This window comes from Zosterops lateralis, assembly GCF_965231275.1.
Source record: "Zosterops lateralis genome assembly, chromosome: 18".
In the NCBI taxonomy this organism is placed as follows: domain Eukaryota; kingdom Metazoa; phylum Chordata; class Aves; order Passeriformes; family Zosteropidae; genus Zosterops; species Zosterops lateralis.
The window spans coordinates 9,102,105-9,123,983 of NC_139778.1; the positions used below are offsets into that span (position 1 = coordinate 9,102,105).

The window sequence follows — 21,879 nt, forward strand, 5'->3', positions numbered from 1 at the left end:
CAATATACCTGCAGAAGTTAAATGGTGCCATCCGTGGAGAATCTGGAGTCATCCAAAGCCAGTGGTATAAAATGTGGAGGAATAATTTCCTTTAAGAGGCTAAAAGGTTCTTGAAAGGGTCAATATTTACCTCTGGTGCAATGTAGTCTGGAGTGCCACAGAAGGTCCTGGTTGTTACTCCATCTAACATGTGCTCCTTGCACATTCCAAAATCAGCAATTTTAATGTGTCCTTCTGAATCCAACATCACATTATCTAATTTCAGATCTCTGAGAAGAAGCACAGTAGTTTAAGGTTAATGGGATCAGCTAGGGTGAGCTTATTCTGAATAAGGAACATTTGCAGCTCTTTGTGGGGGGAGGTTCAGGGTGCATGTGTGGGGTTGGCTCAGCCTGGAGGGAGCTGGGCAGGCATCTGAGAAGGACCTTAAAATCCTGGGATGGGTAGGAAGTGACCTTAAAGCCCATCTCACCCCACCTCCTGCCATGGGCAGGGACACTTTCCACTGTCCCAGGCTGCTCCAAGCCCTGTCCAGCCTGGCCTTGGACACTTCCTGGGATCCAGGGGCAGCCACAGCTGCTCTGGCTGGACAGTGAATGAAGAGGTGGCTGTGTCTGACCCCTCACCTGAGACTTTTGAATGTGTAATGTTATTAAAGATCACACAGAAATACAAAACATAAAGTTTTCCATTTTCAAGAGGTTTTGTTTGAGCAGGGCAGAGCATAAGTGTCAGAAGGCTCAGCTTAAACAGGGCTGAGCTCACCAGCAGCAACACAACAAAAAAAGTTCTACACTGATGGCTTTCTGTTTTAAAAATACACTGAAATGTTAAAGAAATGGATCATTTTGGGATTTTAAAAATAGTTCAGAAATTACTTATGTCAGATCATACTCACCTATAAATAATCCCTCTGTTATGGAGAAAGAATAACCCAATTGAGATCTCAGCTGCATAGAACCTGTGTGGGGGAAAAAAACAAACCTCAACAGATTTCTTATTGCCTCATGATTTTCTTCTGGCAAAATAAACTGCAAATGAGTAATGGGAAAAGATGATAATATAGCAGCATATGAAATATGTAATTTATAGTGTATATATACAGTTTTCATAAAAGACATATCACTTCAGCTGGACCTAAACAGATACATTTTGAGTATTTGATGATAAAAATAATGCAGAATCTAAAACAAAATTTGGAAAATGCCTCCCTGGACCACAAAAAACAGTGCAGCTGGAGCACAGCTTTTTTTTTTTTTGCACTATCTCTGCTGCAAAGGTTCTTATCTCTAATCACAGATTGATGAATTCAGGATGCAGCTCAATGTACATTGCAATTCATATGGCATGGAATAATTTGCAGAAATAGTGTTCCTTTATACAGCCTGTTAATGGATTAATTACACGAAGCTAATTAAAATGATTACCATATAAAATCTAATTGCTGAATGCAGTTAGGAGGTATAGAACACTGGTGGCTGTCTCAGGCTGGTTGCTGTGGAACCGTGCAAATTACGTGCGAGAGGATTATTTAAAGACGAGATTAATTTTTAGGCTCAGCACAAGGGAGAGGAAGCAACTGAGCTCTGCAACACTCCATCAGAGGTGTTTGTGAACACGTGTGAAGATGCAGCACAGGCAAAAGCTGTCATGAAGCAGCACTGATTTTGTCAAGTGTTGGCAAGTTGCATTAGCTGGGAGTCGAGGACGATCTGACACCACCTCGGTTTGACTCAGCGAGCTGTTAAAAATGTTGGTCTGCATCTGAAACATTTCTGTTTAGAAGGCCTCTCTTGTTTAAAAAATTGCTTAAATCAAAATGAGAAATCGTTTTAAAGCAGTTGGTCACCCTTGATTTTAGAGTTTCATTAGTAAATGATTTATGGAACACCACCAAGTGGTGATGAGGTATTATAAGGATGGCTAAAAGGGTACTGATGGATCTATTCACTCTTAAATATGCCACAGATCATTTTCAGTTGCTCACTGATGTGCCAGATGTACAATTACCTGAAAAGAACCATGCAGATAAACAACTCCTAATTCCTTATTAACTCCTCACAAATATATCACAGAAATTCTTACAAGCTATACATTGAATTTATCTTGCATAAACTGTAATTTATATTACAGTGCTGAGTCTATTTGTACTGCCTTCCACTATAGCACTAATTCAGACTGAAGTGTTCTGTTTTTTTTTTTAATATTTGATTTTAAAAGCAACATCAGAATATGAAGTAACATCTTTAATTTCCTGCTGCCCTGCTTAAATTCTTGTCACTTTTCAAGTAAGCCTCTCCTGCCTTTGTTTGTGCTATATTTTCAAATAAAGGCACAGCTACCTTTGGTCTATGTGTTCAAACAACATTTTTAACACAAAGTTCAGATTTTGGGCCTTAAAAACAAACAAAGGCCAGCCCAGACTTCATCCTGAGACTGAGAAGAAACCAAATCCTCCTACAGTGTAAAATCGAGATGATGATATGATTTAAACAGATGAACACTCACACTGCTTGTGGCTCCTTAAATTTTCCTACTTGCTGGATGTGATACATGAGATCCCCACCATTGACATACTCCATCACAAAATACAGCCGGTCCTGGGGAAAAGTATTAAAGAGGCACATAAATACATTAGAGACAGTATTAGATATTCATTGATCAGCCAAAAAGAAAAAAAAAGTCACTAGCATGTTATTAAAAGGCTTTTAGGATTATTAGGACTGGGAAAAAAATTATAGATCAGGAAATGGAAGCAGAATGTTTTGTTCAACCTTCAAGAGTAAATGACTGATGAGATCTGTCTGGTTTTGCCAATTTTACTGCCATGTTTTACAGATTATTTGTCTCCAATGGTTTCAAGAATTATACAAATATAGCTCAGTCTGAAAAATCTGTCTCTAAAAACAAATGAAAAAAAAAAAATCAAAGATGGTCAAAAATTCCAGTTTGCTTTGGGGCCATTTCTAATTGTTCCTAATAAGTTTTCCTTTGGAAGACGGTGTGGATGTGGCACTTGAGGACATGGTTTCATGGGGAATGTGGGCTGATGGTTGGACTTGGTGATCTTAGAGGACTTTCCCAGCCTCATTAATTCCATGTCATCCAAGAGGCTGGCACAGTGACACTGAGCCATCAGACCCATCCTCAAATGTGTCACTGGGAGACGTTTTGCAATGTGATGGGCGAATATCCACTTCACATATTTATTAAGGAAAGAAGAAAAAAAGCCCTTCAGTGTCACCCAGAAGTGACAGAAAACCAAGTTAAATCCACCAACACTAATTCATGACTAATAATCCCACGATATAATAACAGCCATTAAGACTTCTCAAGTACTATCCTCAGAGCTTTAAAAATATTTGGGAACCTTTGGGAATCTGGGCTTGAGACTCTGACTTAGCAAAGCACATATAGGAATTGCCAAGCTGGCCTGCTCAAATGACTGCACAAAGCAAAATCTTTAAAAATATTTTTTATATTGAAGATACAAGGGGTCATTTCATGTGGGATTTCTTCACTATTTTGCAGACACCACCATACATGAGTTGGAAGATAATAAATGTTACTGGAGTGATAAAATCCATGACCACACAGCCTGGGGAACATGGGGGTGGCAAGAAACACAGAGCTCACGTACAACTGTCTGGAAACAAGAGTGGAGCTGTGTCAGGAACGGGGGCTTATCCTGCAGTGCCAGGACTCGTTTTTCAACCATGGTGCACTCTACATCATCATCCTGGATCACCACGTCCTTTTTCAGGATTTTGATTGCATAGAGCTCCTCTGTGCCCTTCCTGTCCGCCAGCATCACCTGCGGGAAAGAGGAACAGTGGTGTGAAACTCCCCCAGGCCAGGGAGGGAAGGTCACTCAGGGTGATGCCTTGAGTTTTCTCTTTCCTGTATTTCAGGTTCTGTGGTGGCCAGGGGGGCAGCCCTGAGCTCACAGTCAGTGTCACTCAGCTCTGCACACAGCAGGGACACAAAACAAATCCTTGCCCAAATGGACACCAAGGACAACTCTCAGGCCCAAGAGCACAAACAAGGGGGGCTGGAGGGAGGAACAACAAGGATGGGACCTCACAACCTGCAGCTGCAATTGGACAATTCAACCCCAAGCTGCAAATGGACCAAAACTGATCCAAGTGTCACACCTGGGGACCCTTTGTCCATTTGGGACCCTTTTGGGTCCACCTTGGGTGTAGCCCTGGCCAGGCTCTTGTCCTGCCCAAGGGGGATCCTACAGACCTTTTAGTAAATCTCTGCTTTATTCTCTTAGCTCTGTCCAGTCTCTGTTCCAGCTCAGCCTTCCCAAGGCATCGAGATGCCTGAAGATTTAGAGAGATGGCAAGCCAGCTTTTCCTTTAATTTGTAGAGACAAATTTGATCAAAACTCCAAAATCATGATCACTGCACATTTCACATTTCAGACAGCCTGTGCCCAAACCTGCTGCTTGATTGTGGACTCACTGCTGAAGGGCTGATAAAATGTTAAGTCCCAGGAGACTCCTTCAGTAAAGGGCACTTTATCACCTGAGTTTTGTTCAAACAGGCAGAAAAATAGCAGTCTGTTCTCTCAACTATTGGATTTCTAAGATATATACACATTATTCCTGTTTTTCTCCAATATTCACCCTTAGCAGTGTGGGTGACTTCCAGAACTGGCAGTGACCTGGGTATTAAAGCCAGAAAAATAGATATAATTTCCTTGAAACTGCTAAGAAATGAGGATCGGAAAGTCAGCAATGAGCTCCCATCTTGCCCAACTGTCTGAGGTTTTAAATTTATTTTTATTTTTTCAAGAAAACTGCCCATCAGGATGTATGTCTGCTAGGCCTTAGGGGGAATGACCCTACTGCCTGTTACTAAATCCTTCCTCAAAAATGCACATCCTTTTGACTATGGATTTTTCTTCTTAGAGAGCTGTTTATTCCTTCTTCCTCAAGGAAAAAAAAAAGAAGAAAAGGAATGTGAGTGGATTAATTCTGAAGAATTCCTACCTTCCCAAAGCTCCCTTTTCCAAGAACCATGAGAAAGTTGAAATCTGTCAGCTTCACCCTGTCCAGATTGTTGGAGGGCACACTTGAGTTCTTGTCTTCTGTTGAAGTAATGACTTTGTTACCAGCTGGCCCAAGTTTGGCTTTCTGAAGAACATACACACACATACACACACAAAAACAGCAGAGTGAGAACTGCCCCTTCCCCTGGCACTGGATCTCGGGGTGGAAGTTGGAACTGGAAATGGCCAGGGCTGAGGTGGCATTCCCAGGTGAAAGGCTGCATAACAAAATATGCACAGTCACGCCTTCAAAGACTCATTCCAGCAATAGTTTTGACATTATTGAGGGAATTAAAGTGGAAAACTGTGTTCATGTATAACCAGATAAAGCAGATAGGCTTATATCTGGTTAAAAGAGCAAAACCAAAGCAAAGCCCAGAAACAAAATAAAAAATGATCATTTACTTTCATGCCAAAAGCAGCTTAAATGGTGCTTTTGTTCTGAAATACAAAAAATAAATAAAGAAAAGAGGCTATCCAAAAATACCATGCTGTAATGTACACCAGGTATTTTAGGATATAAACAACCTCCTCAAAACATTCTCATTTAAAATGGAATTCTCCAAGTCACTGCATAGCAAGAGTTAAGAGAATTTTGACATGCACTAAGAAAAAGAACCTGCATTAAAAAATCCCATAACACATGAGAATTAATGCAGATGAACATGGCCACTTTCAAACCAGCAGTACAATCAACTTTGATTTTCAATCAAGGGTTGATCTGGAAAAGGGCGGAGGGGGAATATTGCAGACAAGGGCTCTGCCTTGGCCAGACACTCTGGTTTACAGGAGGCTGCAGGTCTCAGTATTTCACATGAGACACCATGGCATGGCTCAAGTAAGCTGCATTTCAAATCTTAACAGTTAATAGAAGAGAAAAAAGTAAGACTCACCAAAAGATAATGCAGGCTACAAGATAATATCCTTTTTTTTTTTCTTTTTTTTTTTTTTTTTTTTCTTTCCTTAAAATAATCCCATATACCAGCAGAAGCGAAGCCAATAAGGTTTAATAATTCTTTGGGATATAAGTGCTTTCCCCATCTGTCTGGTGTTTTGGTCTGGTTAATAACCTCTAATGTGGTTAATTTACTTTTTGCCAGTGATGTATGTTTGATAATTCAGGATAACTACTCTTTTCTCTGCTTCACAAAAGGACAATATTTGTATATTATCCCTCTTTTACAGATAAAGAAAATGATGGAAATGGAGGTTTATTCAAATCTCACAATACCTCCCTTTAAAAGCCAAGCCTGGCATACACCTTTGGCATTGGAAACTGGAAGTTACAAACTTTCCTCTCCCCAGAGGAGTTTAAAACCATAAAATTGGGAGGCACTCGATTCACAGACTCCATCTACTCTTGCAGTAATGTCAGATAATCTTCTGACAAAATAACCTCTTGTCACTTGAAAACCATATTCAGCTTGGATGACTCTTCCTGCAACTTTCTAAGTGCAGAAAATCTTATGCCTTGCCACAGGGATATGAATTTTGCAAGTTTAGATCTCTTTATTAAAAAAAACTTGTAATACAGCTTAGAATGGGGATTTTCTTCCACAGCAATGTTACGATGTTGTTTGCATGAAAGCAGCACTTGGAGATGCTGATCAGGATCAAGTTCTGTGCAAACATTTAGGGAGAGCCAGTCCTGGATGTCAGCTCAAATCTCTGAGTCTGCAAGGGATATTCCCAGGGCAGATCTGGCTGCTGGGACAAATCTTTGGCAGCACAAAGCTCCTTTTGAGGCCACACGAGATTGAGCCATGAGCAGAACAAAGAAAAAAAACCCCAAATCCCAATATCCATTATTTGTACAAGATAAAGACGTGGCTCAAGGGAGCAGCATTGCTGGCCATGCCTTTTGTGATGCTCCCACAAATGGGATCTCAGACAAAGATCTTGCTTTTCTGATGCACAAAGCAATTTCAATATCCTCCTTTTCACTGAGTAATGGAGATCCAAATCAGGCCCTGAATGAAAAGCACCAGCTTTATTTCTTACACTTTAAACCCACTGGGCAGACTGTTGGCAGCTTGTTTGAAAAATGCATAACTCGAAACAAAAAAATCGAATTTTGTTCCAAGGCCATTTGTTTTTTTGGGTTTTTTTTTTTGGGGTACAAACCTGCCAACCAGGTGGGGAGTGCTCTCTGCAGCATTGCAATCCCAGGCTTTGGGGGTTTCCAGCACTTTTTCCATAAAAAAGCATGGCAGGTTCACCAGCAGGCTCCTCTGCCTGGTGTTGGCTCCAGAGCTGCACTCACTCAGAGTCAACATGGGCTGGAATTGTCAGGATCTGAAGGCAGGATCTTAAAATAATATTTGAGAACCCAGCCAAGGCCTCTCTGCATCCTCTGAGCACTGAGATTCAGTGAGCAACAGACACGCTCCTCTCACTCCCATTTTTCAGCTTTTTTTAAATTAGATGTCACTCTCAGTTTGAGAATCTCTTTTTGCAGATGGCAGATTTTTGAGGAGAACACGGGGTTCCTCCTGTGTGCTCAGGTGGGCTCTGGGCTGCCTGACCCAGGGAGGAGGTGAACAGGGCAGGAGTTCATTGATGTGAGTGACCTGTGCCCGTGGGAAGGTGACAATCCTGGTCATCCCCTGGCTCAGCTGCCATGGGAGGGGTAAATAGAGAACCCTGCTGCAAACCAGCTGGAAAAACCAGGGACAGGGCAGCCAGATAATGCTGGGGAACAACCAGACTGACTCAAAGGAAGCACATAGCCCCAAAGTGGCAGGAACTCATGAGATTATCACAACCTTATCAAAGGTCCTTATTTCCCATCACCCTGGCCAGCCACCACTCTTTCAGAAGCATGCAGAAAACCCTTCTTCACACTTGGCTTGTGAATTCCTCTTACTGCTTTTTGGCTTAAGGTCCTAGTGGAAATAGAGTGGGAATTTCAAGACATTTCACTGAGCTCTATCATGAGTTTTATATCTGAAACACCTTGGCTGTAGCAGACAGAAAATGCCATGCAGCCAATATCCTCTTCCAGACTGCCAGAGCAAAACCAATTTTGCAGCTACAGAAGGGACGTAAACTCAAATTATTCCTAAAAGCTTATTGGAAGAGATTGATATTTTGCCTTTCCTACCATGACTAAAATTGAAAATTGCAGAATCCTATTTGAACCCTCCTTTATTTTATGGATATTAAAACTTGCTGAAGTTGTAGACAGCATTTCAGGCCCTGGATTAATTTTTCTATCCACATTCCAACTCCTTGGCTTATTATCTTGGCTAAAACCACAGTATTGTTACAAAGAAGCCAGCTTGCAGCAAACCAACCAGGAAAACAGAATGTTAAAGATAAATTAGTCTGCACTGGTAGCAGGAAAGTTAATCTAAAAAGAAAACAAGACATGCACATCATCTTACTTCCTCTGCTTTGGACGCACCTTATCTCGGCCAGTTCTTTTACCCTGAAACCACAGGTGAGACAGATCTTATATATTCAGCCCAAACTCACTTCTCCATGGAGTGTTAAGAAATTACAGTGTGCTACACTGGAGAGACTCTGGGAATTTGGTACGTGCTTTTTGGAAAAGATAGCTCAGGTTTCACAGTAAAAATGCTTTGGATTTCTTTTTAATCTAAGAGTAACGATTGTACTTTTAATTAAGTAAGAAAAAAAGTTATTCAAAACCTAATGAGAAGTGTGATGCAAAGAAGAAACAGAAGTGATTTAGGGAATAGTAATTCTTTATTCTTTATGGCAATTGCAGTAATTCTCGATGATTCTTTTCAAAACTTTCTGATTTTTCCCTGTGAAGAAAATCGAATAGGACAAAACAATGAATCTAAGTGTTGCTCTTCTGCCCTCCGTGTATATCTCTATTAGAGAACCTCAGAAATTACAGAACAAAAAGACTGAATTGGTAATTTTCCACATTAGCCAATAAATAAAAGTTGTGAGGATTTAAAAAATAACACATACAAAATTCCCTTTCCTACTCCCAGTCTCTGTAGGGCAATGAGTCTCCTTCCAAGATGTCAGTGCTTTAACAGCTCGTATTGCTCTCCTCCACTACTTCTCCTCTGCTGGTGTTTGCAACACTCAGCTGGGTGAGATTGGCTTTGTTCCCACATGGGAAAGGAACACAGGATCGAAACCTGCCCAAACTTGCAGCCATCCCCTCCCACCCCTCAAGCACAGGAGGGAGAAACCCACACCCTCTGCATGGTCAGATATCCAAGCACACACCAAGCTCTGTGAGAAGCTCACTAGAGGATGTGTTCCTCGGTTGTCAGGGAAACTCACTCCCAGTGAGTTTGCAGATGCCAGCAGGATCATCCCTGGCACCACATTATCAAGAGGAAAAAGTGATAAATGGAAAAATATTTAACAACAATGCTGAATTCCCACCACATGAGCAGAGTGCTGTGTGCAGAGCCACAGTCCATCCTTTATTTATTGGCCCCACCGACACCTGGTGAGGAGGTAAATCCAGAGCTCTGTTCCCAGCTGAGTCTTCTGGATTCTCCACATGGATTGCAGCATTCCCTCCCCATCTTTACAGGTTCCACCCATCCCCTGCTCTGCCCGTGCAGTGGCTGCAAACAGTGAATGCAGGATGGAGCAGGAGTGTGGATCTGTCCAGTCTGTCCCAAACCCCACAGCTCCATCCAGCACGAGGCTCAGCAGCCCCAGGACAGACTGCACAGGGCTTGGCTCAGAGTCACAGAACACTGAACAGTTTGGGCTGGAATGGACTTAAAATTATCTCATTCCACCCCTGCCATGGGCAGGGACACCTTCCACTATCCCGGGTTGCTCCAAGCCTGTCCAGCCTGGCCTTGGACACTTGCAGGGATCCAGGGGCAGCCACAGCTTCACTGGACAACCAATCTCAGGTCCCAAGAACTGAGATTTATGGAGCAGGAATGTCTCCTTGCCACAATTTAATCCCTCTAAAAATTCTAACAAAATCCCTGCTTCTCATGTGGCAAAAAGTTCTCAGCAGTTCTTTGCTAGACCCCCGTGTGCTCCTCAATGTCCCTGTGGGAAGGAATCAGCCATCCCACACTGCCACACCTGGAGCCAAGGCTTCTGCTCCTCATTCCTGAATTAACCCAAAGCCACTGCAGGTAACACTCTGCATATCACTCACAAAAATGGCAAAATGGATGGTGAGAAGTGAGAATGGAACAGCCTGGACAGTAAAATTCCAGCCCAGGGGGCTGCAGGTGTGAAATGAATTCTCAGTTCTGCCTGCCACTACCTGCACTCTGCACAGGGAGCGTCAGAGCAGCTCAGATCTCACACAAACCTTAGAAGATGTCACTGGCCAAACCAGCAAAGCTCACAGTAAGGATGGAAAAATGGAAATAACAATGACTTATTTATCCAAGACTCAAGGAAGGACCCATTCAGGTTTCCAGTCATGTACACATGAAGTGGGGACTTTGATCAATGTGTTGAGCCATTAGCAAGCCTTTAATAAAGCAAATAAATCCAATAAATTTCAAGTCAAAATCTGGAAGAAAAGCCCTCCCATTCAGTGAAATGTTCTCTGTCATTGTGGCAGCTTGTTTCTTACATTATTGCATTTCCAATTCCATGTAATTACAGATGCTATGATAGACTATCAATTTCCTACTTTCTACAACTTAATTACCAGGATGCAGAGAATTTGAAATGAGAGGAGTCCATTTCTAAGCCCCAGCAAGACCTAATGCTTCACCAGACTGTGGTTTTATCTTCATGCAATAACCTAAGGCCAGTTTATAATTCATCAGTGAGTTTTGTTGGAAACCAGATCCCAGTACCAGGGACACCATCAAGGATTCATGAGGTTCACACATGGATTTCAGCCATCCCTTGGTGAATTTACACTTCAGCAACACTTCTCTGCAGCAAGGGGAACATTGAAGAGATGTAAATAACCAAAAAGCTGCTCATCAGCACCCTGAGATTCATTTTCATGATGACAGTGTCACTATGGTGAACCAGGATGTAATTAGTAAAAAAATGCAATATATCAAAATGAAAATGCATTTTTCTTTCCATGGCTGAGATAGTTATTGAAAAAAGAGCTGGGAAAAAAATTCACAGCATTCTCAGTGCTGGCAAAAAGGCATGAGGGCAAATGGGATGTTTCATAGAGACAGAAATGAGGTAGATGATAAAACTCTACCTGAGACTTAAACACCAACTATTTTATGTCTTTAGTTTACTTTTCCCTTCATTTCCTCTCCTCCTCCTCCTACTAAAACTGTTTCATATATAATCTGTTAATTACTAACAGTAAATTTATTGAAAGGATTTGCCTGCAACAAATATTTGTGCTGTATATGAGAAGGATTAAAAATGCCTTTTTGCAGAAATCATGTCCAAGGACACGGGAGCCCCACTCCTGAAGCCACCAAAGTGTTGGGCCGAGCAGTCCTGAGGTGAGCAGAGCAGTACCTGCTTTTACACCTGCAATTATAAAATATTTTGATTAGAGGGAAAATTCTCATCAGTGACAGTTACTAAACTCGAATAAAGGGCTGTGTGAAAAATGATATACTGAATTTTACTGAAATCATGGTTTAATTATGGTTTAAATGGATTTTCTAAATACATATATAGATAAACAAAGTGGATGATTTCATTCTTTTCAGCCCTTTTGCAGGAACCAGCTCAGCTCTGGGAGCTTTTTCCCTGTTCTTTGCTGACCTCTTGTGGTTTCTCACTCTGAGGAGAAGTTATTTTCTCAACCTCAACTTTACTTAAGATAAAGAAAAAAAGGGAACCTGAAAGGACAAGTTTAATTAATATATCATGGAGCTCCTCAACAGACCTTTTTTTTTTTTGTGGGGTTTATAACAAGATTCCATATTCAATTATTTTTCTAATTTATTTTTTTTTTTGCTGCATAGAAGTTAGAACCATGTGAAGTACCTGAACATACAATTTCTAAAATATTCCTAAGTATGCCAGGCACAAGGTGAAGGTGGCCACATTCCCTAGAAAACAGGGACAGTGAAGTCAAACGACTCTGAAAGACATTAGAAAAGGAATGGATCTATCCTCAGACAGGAATTTCAGGGGATATTGCCCTGGACAACAATGTCTGTCAGAGTGAGCTGTGAAATCCAGAGAGGGAAGAGTTTCCAGTTCCCCATTTGGCACTGTCAACATGTTTAATCTGTTTAATAATCCTGCAGCCACCTGAGTCCACTTTGTTTCCTCCTTTTATTGCCAAACACTCTCTCCCCTGCAACAGAGCAGTGCCTAACGAGATGAAATGTAATTAAAGAGGCTGCCTAGGAATAATATTCAAGAATTCTTGCAGAAGTATCCTGTGGTGGTGGTAATAAAAATCCCCAAAAGCAAATAGTATGCTACAACAGTAAACCCCTAAGTGCCAAAAGAAGAATTGCTTTTCTATATGCTCCTCCATTCTTTAATTATGCAAATTACTCCTAGTTTTCAATAACAAAAAACCCCTAGAGTGTGGAATTTGCTTTTAAGCATGAACTTATTTCAATAAGGGAAAAAAAACCCAACCCTAAAATTCTGTTCTAAAAGAATTTTTAAGGACTTTGGTTCTCCCTGATCTTAGAGCAAATCCCTGCAATCAAACCCCACCAGCCACACAAAGCTGCAGACCAGGACTGACTGACTGACTTTAAAACGTTGAGGTTCTGTATCCAAATCTTAATGTGCTCTGAAAGGATTTCTCTCTCTCTCACACACACACAGATGAAGGTATTTTCTGCATGATGTTGAGAAATAATCTATTTAAACGCACCCTTTGCAGTGGCACAAAAGCAGGATAGGAGTGTGGCTCCTCCCAGTGTCTGACTATTCCAAAAACAAGTACTCACATCTCCCATTTGCTGTGATGTTATAAATTAATTTTTGTACATTTCCTGGTCTCTAGCTCAGAATTGTTGTGTTCTCAGGAATGCAGCCCTTCCTCCTTCATTGCTTCCTTTCAGTTCCAACCCTGGAAAGTTGGGCACAAAACCTCCCCAGCAGCCCCACACAAAGTGATTCCCAAAGATGCTCCTGGCACAGGGATCTCCTGGATCCTGATCCCCCCCAGGGATGCTCCTGAGCTGAGCTCAGGGCTCAGCTCACTGCCAGCAGCAGGGGAATGGGGATTTGTGGTGATCTAGTGAGAAAATGCACAAGGAAGCGTTTTTTTCCATGAAAACCCCTGAATTGCAGAGTGTCCCCATAGAAACAGAGTGCCAGCTTTCTCTGATGGAATTCATGTTTATCATCCACCAGGACTAAACATGAATTTTGCCCGTGAAGCAGCAGCTGTGGGAAACCCTTCAAGTGCTTTTTCTGGGTGCACTCCTATGGTGCAAATATGAATTAACCAAGGACTTTTGTCAGCTTAAATCAATGCTCTTCAAGGCTTGGATTTTACAATGAGGTGACAAAACTTCCTATTTCTGCCAGATGCATTTTCTCAGAGAAAATTCCAACTTCCCAGCATAAAACAAGTTTCACCAATGAAAGCACCATGTTATTTTATTTCCAGATATGAAGAGGTGTAAAGGATTGAGGAAGGGCAGTTCTCTTCTGTACAGGCTTTTCTAAGATAAAAAAATCAAGGTTAAGAAAAGTGATTAATTTGATTTTTCTGGTTCAGTGTTAGAACATTTGTTAACATTATGCATTAATAATATAAACAACTCTTAAAAATAATGTTTATTTTTAAATTAAGTATTTTAAGCCTTGACTGATAATATAAATTGCTCCAGGTCAACTTGAGTTGTAAAAATAAAATTTAAATATGATAATGGCTTCAATAATCTTAGAGTCTTAGAACAATTTACAACAAAGGAACTTCAATTTTTCATTTAAATGGTAACTTAACCAATGTATGAAACTGCAAGTGTGGTTTGTGCCAGTGGCCTTTGCCCTAATAAAGCAAAATAATTTGTTAGAGATACATGCAAATATAAACAAAGCACATATGTATGTTCTCAGCGCTGAGATGTAACTTTTATGGCAGTAACTCAGTGATGTGGGGGGTAGTGAAAGGAGCAAAATGAGAAATAAAGAGGTGAATTTGTATTTCAGGTATCAGAGCATCTGTGCACATGGGTAATATCTGGTACAATATAGCATATCCAAAAAACATCCACCAATAGATGTACCATGTTAAATCATCAAACATGCATGCTCTATTATCTAAATTTCTCTATTTAAATATACAGTGACCATGAGCATTATTTTATCTATGAAAGTTACTTAAAAGTTCCATGAATGTCTTTCCAATTAAAGATGCACCTTTTTCCATTTCCCATGAGAAGGTGCCATTCATTTAACTAATTCCTCCAAAAAGAAAGGCACACTGCATCTGCTCAGGTTTGATCACTCATTTTTTGTAGTAAAATTCTAATCTGGGGATCACTTTATGACAAATTATGATTCGTACTCCAATTTTTAATTTTTTTAAAATCAATTAGAAAAGCTTGAAGTGGAAAAAAACAAAACAAGTGCATCCTTAAAAGATGGTGAGAATGAAATTAAACTCAATAAACTTCAGATGCTGGTAAAGGGGGTTGTGTGTAAGAGAACACCAAGGAGAAAACTACCTTGAAGAAGTGGATATTTACATGACAGTCCTGGAAGAGACAGGAGAGGGAGAAACACTGCGTGGTTAGTAACGGGCTGGCACAGCACAGCAACCACAATTAGTAGCAGAAATAAACAAATACAGACACAGCAGCAGCGGGAATACAGAAATGGACACGTCTGTTAAAGCACAGAGAGAAAACCAGGACAAATAAATTGGTGTTAATTCCCCGAGCAGGGCAAGGAGCACAGGCAGGGGCTGTGCCGCTCCTTGCTGTGGTCTCAGCTCACAAACACACAGCCCATGCATGGAACACCTCCAGATGTGCAACAGCTGGGTAGGAGCACTTGGAGCTCTCACTCCTAAAAGGACCTCGACAGGGGTGACAGCACACAAGGGATTTGGGATCTTAGATTTTGCCTCCTTTTGCAACACACATTTCACCTTTATGTAAGGGATGAGGACATCTCTGCTATCAACAGGATTTTTTGTATTCCTCACCTCAAATCACAGCCCACTGAGAAAAGCCTCAAGGAAATCAGCAGCTGAGGCAAACTGAAAGCAGAGATTTATGCCATCTAGTTAAGAAAATTCAAGTTCTCCAGTTTGAGCCGTGGTGAGTGGATGGGAAACCTCCAGACAACTGCATATGGGAATTCCCCCTGCCAAACTATAGTACAGAACAGATGGAGTCATCTAACAGCATCTCTATAATGCTGCAAACTATTCTCTAATGATTAAATATGCACAATTTAAAAATAGGAATGAGTGCCATGGCCAAAAAAAGCAGCTCTTCTTTTTATATCTCTATATGCATAATGAGTGTGAATTGATGTGCCAGTGATATTTTGGCTGGTCATGATTTCAGTGTGGCTCAGTTTCTGTTTCCTGAAAAGTAAATTTAATCTTGTCATTTGCAATCTGAAGTGTCAGCAATGTTATTTGTCTTTTCCGTGTCCCCTTTGCTGACCTGCCTTGAAGCTTCAAAGTGGGAATGCATATTAGTTAGAGACAGATATGGAAGACACCATATCTTTTATTTATTAAAAACAAAAAAAAAAAGAGTAAAGTAACTACAGTATAACAGCTCTGGGGCAAAATATCAGCATCCTTCAAAGATGTAAAAGTGGTATTTCCTTCACAGCCCTTGTAACACTTTACAGAGACCTAGAGAACTTAACTCAGAAATTAAAAAATTCACAAGCTCCTTTACAGTTTGTCTTGGGATTTTGTAGTTGTTTGTTTGTATGTTTGGGGTGGGTTTTTTGAATAAAAATAGATTTCATTAGAAAACTCACTGGGGTTCTTAAAAAGCCACTGAAACAGTCCCTGGAGAATCTGCTATGGCCCTGGTTATACAACTGCGACATTTCTACCCAGCCTCCAGCTCAGAATAGAGACAGCCCTAGGATTCCTGACCATTGATTAAAGGAAAGAAATACAATCAGAATAATGATTCTGATACAATATCAGAAAAATGCCAGATTAAGAAAGTTCTGGCCTTCTCCTTTCTAATGAAGCAGACAGAAATGGCTTTTTAAAAATGCAGAGGAGTGGTAAAGACCTAAGAAATGCAGGGCCTGCACTGAAAAAATCTGATGTGCTAATGCTCAGAAAATAAATTATAAACAAATGAAAGAGGTTTTCCAGCATTAGAATATAACAGCAAAAAACTCATCAGAGAGTTTTAGTTGTGCCTTGATCCCTGGGGCACTTTGAGGTCCTGTTTAACATCAGCTGTGCTGCCACAAGGAGAGGCCTGATGGTGTAAATCCACATCAGCTCTGTGTGCACAGACACAGCCTGAGGCTTCTGGGTTGTAAATCTGGGTCTGCACAAGGATTAACACACAAGTTTGGTCAAACAAAGTGCTGCCCTGAATCCTGGAAGGGCTCAGGAGCAGAAATATCTCTCGGATCCTGCATTACTGGAGAGGCTCCGGGTATTTATAACCGAGCCTGGTGGCCAAGCTCCACATCCATCCTGTTATCTTTAAAATGATCAGGTATTTCAGAAGACATTTTCTTTAGGATCATAATAATGATAAGGCATTTTAGAAGACATTTTCTTTGGGATCATAATGATAGTTCTGTTTAGAAGCACTGAGAGGTCACCAAAATGTCACCACTGACCGATCACTTCCAGTGCTCAGACACGACATCCACCCTGTTCTCAGCTCTGCTCCCTCTCCTCATTTTCTGGGCAAAAAGGAACTCCCTCAGCAATTCCATGGTCAAAGCAGCTGGAATCTCTCACAGAAACAGGACTGAAAGCCAGGGATGTGGATGTTTGTCCCCTCCCAGGGTCCAGGGACAGTCCCTGTGGTGGGACAGAGTTGGAGCTCTCAGAAATTAAGGGAAGGATTTTGTTCCTGTCAAAGCCACCCAGAGAGCTGCACTAAAGGAAATCGTTAGAACAAAAGAACATATCTGACAAGTGAAAAGTGTGCACCAGGAGGACCATTGTGTGTCCTCCTAGAGATGCTTTAAAATGAGGATTTTACGAGCAGAATCCCATTCCCTCCCCACAATGTGCCTGGATCTCTGCAATTGCCGGAGCTGGGTGTAGTCACTGAGCTTGCTCCCATCACCAATACACCTCGTACTCAGTAAATGTGTCCATGGGTAAGGATTATGGCTGCTCTCTTCTTTGTTTAATTAAAAAAATCCTTTATATGGACCATAACAGCTGCTTTATTTTTTAATAACATTTCCCAGTGCTGGTGATGTGGAAAGAAGGGGAGAGATCACAGAACACTTCACCAGCCTGCTTTTAAATCCTTGTTATTCTACTATGATTCTAAGGTGATAATTAAGTATCAAGAAGTGCTTTACTAAGCAGGAAAAGTAAAAAGGCCCTGACCAAACTCAAATAGTTCCCCACAGTGGAAGTTTTAGAATTTGCACATTTCTTTTCCCCCAAATTCAGGAAAAAAGGAATGAGGCCCAAAACGGCAAAGGCATCTTACTGTTCAAATCACAATCAGCTATCAAAAAATACAAGAAGGTTGCATTATTTCAATATTCTGCATTTTTCTTCAACTAGAAAAGTGCTGGAAGAAGAAAATAAGTACATAATAAAGATGCTGCAGTTAGAAGATTTCCTAGTTTGGGTCCATGGAGGCACCTGGGACTGTTGGGAGTTCCCATGGCAACTTCAGCACGGACAGAGTTACAGAGCAGCCACAATTATCCTGAATATGCCTGGTGAGAAGGGAGTTTTCATTCTGAGATGGCCACAAATAATGCCATTCCAGAGAGAAAAATCCACAAGTAAAGGTTAAAACTGACTGAAAAACAGTAACAGATTTTATCCTGCCTCCACTTCCTCCAGGAGTGTATTTTTATCCCTAAATATTAATAATGATGTATCATGTATAAATCACTGAGGACAGATTTGATTGCACTGCTAAATGAGCAGATAATAAATTTGTGAGTTTTAGTGAGAGGTGAGATCCAGAAAATAACGTAGATTGAATGAAATTGGTTGTACAGAAACTACTGCATTGCACCTCTACATAGTAAACCTCAATTTCTATATACAGGTTCATATGGATTATACATGGAATATAATAACAAAACTTGCAATAAAATATAAAAGGTAAAAAAAGCACCATCCTCAATTCTTTCTTTTCCAAATTTGGTGCCATTTGTTGGGTAGGATCCATTCTGGGCAAAGGTTGGCAATTTTTTGACTGATTCAGATGTCGCAGAATGGGCCATGAGGAAACTTCTCATGACAAACAGTTTTTAGCATTCAGTTACAAATATAAGAGAATGTTTGAATCTATTATTCTTTACTTACTTATAATCTTGTAGAGCTATTTTATGGTAGATTTACATTGAATAAATGACTTAAGAATATGTGCCAGGAGGTCCAGTGAGCAAAGCAGCATTTCCATGAGATTGTGTAGCTAAGAGCCACATTTCCATAAGAAATCTGGGCTGTGGAAGTGATGCGCTAAGACAGATGTGATGGTACTCTGGAAATGGTTTGAGATCAATGAGCTTGAGGCCAAATCTAAAGCTGCCTGTTGAAACACAGATGCAGGCAGATGTTCTTAAAATTCTGATTTAAATGGGAGGTAGCTCCGAAGTGGTCTTGGAGGTTCTACTAGCCTACATTTCTAAATTTTAGTCAAAAGGGCAAAGTCAACTTTCAGAACATCTTGGAATTTTCAAGATCAGAACGTGGTTTCAGAAATTCTCCATCTATTGGCTCTCTGGTCTTTTCTAAGCTGAAAATAATCTTGTTCTTTCTTAATATGAAACAATGACATGATAATGCTAAAGTTTCTCTACCCTTGTGTAGCTTAAGTTTGTATACAGCCCTTTACTCTGGTAAAAGCCACCATTATTTATTGTAAGTATTTGATATAAGTAATGCAATATTTCTGTGGAAATTGTTGTCATTTTGTGCTCAAAGCTAAGTGTAGCTTAGCTACCCATCAGATGGTCATATATCAAACAATAGAGCAAGCACTACAGTGCAGACTGGATTGGGAAGAGCTCTGGAGTTACTCCATCCATAAACTGATAAATGGGAAGGTGGGCCAGTGTGAGCTCTGGGTCCATCTGTATTTTAAATCTCCTGACAAATTCACTCCCTCAAGAAAGTGACAGTCAAGACCTGCAATCTTCTTCCTGTAAGGCTCCAATGCTGATTTTAGAGCAGTGGAAATATTTATTTAGATGATGTCATTAAATCACAAATAGCAGCATTTTTCTCAGTGCTGTCTACTTGTTCCTTATTACAGGGCACCTAAAATAAAATGCCTGTGCAAGCCAGGATATAAATGATAACAGGAATAAAGGAAAAGATGATCAGAGTCAGCACCACTTCTGTGCCATACCAGAATAGCTAATAAGTGAAATACCACCATTCAGACATCTGTGCTGTGAATTTTTAGAATCCATCCCAGTGATGTCCCGTGAAACCAAGGAAGAATATTCCATGGAGGGAATATTCTGCTTCCCTCTGCTCCTTCTCATAATGATATAGGGTAAGAGAGTGAACCCAAACTCTTCAGCCATGAAACACCACAATCCACCAGCCTCAGCCTCCTGACACTTACAGGGTTTGTTCAGTTACCAAGACTCTCATTTATCATCACCACTAAGTTTTAAAACTCTCCATTGCCCAGCTTGGGAAATTGCAATTACTGGAGACACCATGTGCCTACTGAAGACCCATTCCCTTCCCTGGATTAATTCAGCCACTTAGACAGCACCAAGCAGGCTCACCCAGAGCAGGGAGAGCTTCAAATACACAGTGCCAAGCCTGAACTAATTAGACTTTGAGACAGACTAATTATTTCTGAGGCAGAGCTGCCCCTTGGTGAAGTTGCTGTCTCCGGGACCAGGTCCAGTAATTTTACAAGAATCCTCTCAGGATTTCTACTCCACCTCATTGCAGGACATGGATAAACCCTGACTGTTTCTCCTGCAACCAGAGTATTTACAGCAGGAATAAGAATCAACCTCAGAGACTGTAAATTCAATATTCAAACACACTGTGTGTATTATCTGACATTTTTAAGCAGACAATTTTAGTGACTTGTCTCTGTGCTGTCTCTGACCTGAGGAAAACCAGGTAAATTCTTATACCTATATCACCAATCTATAAATATCCACCCAATTCCAGACTCTGCATAATGCACAGGAACATGGACAGAATTGCTTTTGAAGCTATTCTTTCCAGGGAGGATAAAAAAATAAAAAAAATGATCTTGAATAGCAAATGACCTAGTGCAGCAAAACGAAATCACACTGGTCAGATCACGACTGTAAAGAAAGGCAAATGGAATGGAGGCTCAAATACTTCTCAAATGTGTAACAAAAATCATAGTTCATGCTGCAGACATGGGTGGGAGCTGATCCAAATGCGTTCAGAAGAAATTGGTGCACCTTTTCTCTTTCCTTCTTGAAAGTTGAACATGTGCCGTTTTTCCTCCCTTTCGTGGGTTTACCCATCTTTTATAATAACAATGGAGAATTCTGCCTGATGGTGAACATAGAAAATTGCCATTTCAGGTTGAAAGGAACAGGCAGCTTTGTTTATGCACAACAGGTATATTCATTATGTTCTGGATAAACAGCTTGGCCAAGGTTGTGAACAGTGCAGCTTGGAATATCTCCAGCTCCTGGCTGTGTGTGCAGCTGGGAGATCAGGCAGGGGAGAGGAGCTGGGGCAGCAAACCCCTCCCAGCCCAGGCCATGGCTGTCCTGCTCCTGGCCTCAGTGGCCAGCAAGTATTTGGTTGTAATTCTGGCTTGTCAGGAGAGGCAGAGTCTGATCATGAACAAAAAAAAACTCCTTTGTGTGGCACATGAGACCATTCTTGTGGTTACCAACTTCTCCAGCTGACGCCACAGGAGGCAAGACACTGCAGGAAGCATCACTTTGCTCTGGATTTTCTTTTTTGTACATAACCAGTAATACCTCTGATCCTTAAACAAACAATCAGCATCTTTCCCCACACTACAGAGGTCAGAATTTCACATAAAAACCTTCTGCAAAAAACTTCAAAGCTCCAAAGTGTGAACATTGCAAGTATTTTCTTAAAATGCCCCAAGTTACAGTGTGAAACATTCAAACTATTAAATTAACATTGATTCTGAGATTTTCATTTGTCAAATAATGCAGATATCAGTGATAGTGGCTGGCAGATTTTGCAGCAATTGTTAAAAGACAATGAAATTATTACATATACTTGACACAGCGTATTTTAAAATACCAACTTCTAAGTGTCACAGCAGAGGAGCTGAACTGTCAGGAAAATGATGCCACCTCTGAATTAAACCATGTGGTCCAATCTTCAAGAAAGCCAAAGACACACAGAGTTGTCACAGGGACAGGAACAAGAGCACTCTAACATATGTACCACTTAACAGATTTTTTTCTTTTGTAGTGAAGTGAAAATAAATGCAGTATTTAGTTGCACACATCTGTGTTTAATCCTCACCTCAAACTTCTGTCGGAGCTCCGCGTTTCCATCTTCATCAGCATCTGGAATTGGAACGTTGTAATATTCACCCTCTTCTTGATTCAGCAGCTTGTACCTGTGGTACATTCCAGAAAAAAATGGTGACTTCACATTTTTTTCCTGAGAGATTTAAAATCTGATTTCGTTGTCTGTTTGTGGTTTGTATCAGTGCCACAGGTATGCAAAGAATTGATCTCAAAGACTTGAAGCAAACTCAGAAATAGAATATATTTTACCTGAAATCAGACCTTTGATCCCAAACTATCTGTCAAGGCAGTTTAATGGACAAGGAGATTCTTCT

General features: G+C 40.7%; 1 protein-coding gene across 1 annotated transcript in view; it reads right to left on the minus strand.

The window, feature by feature from the left end:
• The window catches only part of PRKCA (protein kinase C alpha), a 146,452-nt gene that overhangs the window by 20,678 nt on the left and 103,895 nt on the right, over window positions 1-21,879 (minus strand). The window contains exons 8-13 of the mRNA XM_083874842.1: window positions 21,558-21,654; window positions 5,001-5,144; window positions 3,641-3,814; window positions 2,509-2,600; window positions 899-961; window positions 131-269 (exon numbers count right to left, since the gene is read on the minus strand). Coding sequence (XP_083730968.1) covers window positions 131-269; window positions 899-961; window positions 2,509-2,600; window positions 3,641-3,814; window positions 5,001-5,144; window positions 21,558-21,654 — 709 coding nt within the window. The remainder of the gene's footprint in view (window positions 1-130; window positions 270-898; window positions 962-2,508; window positions 2,601-3,640; window positions 3,815-5,000; window positions 5,145-21,557; window positions 21,655-21,879) is intronic.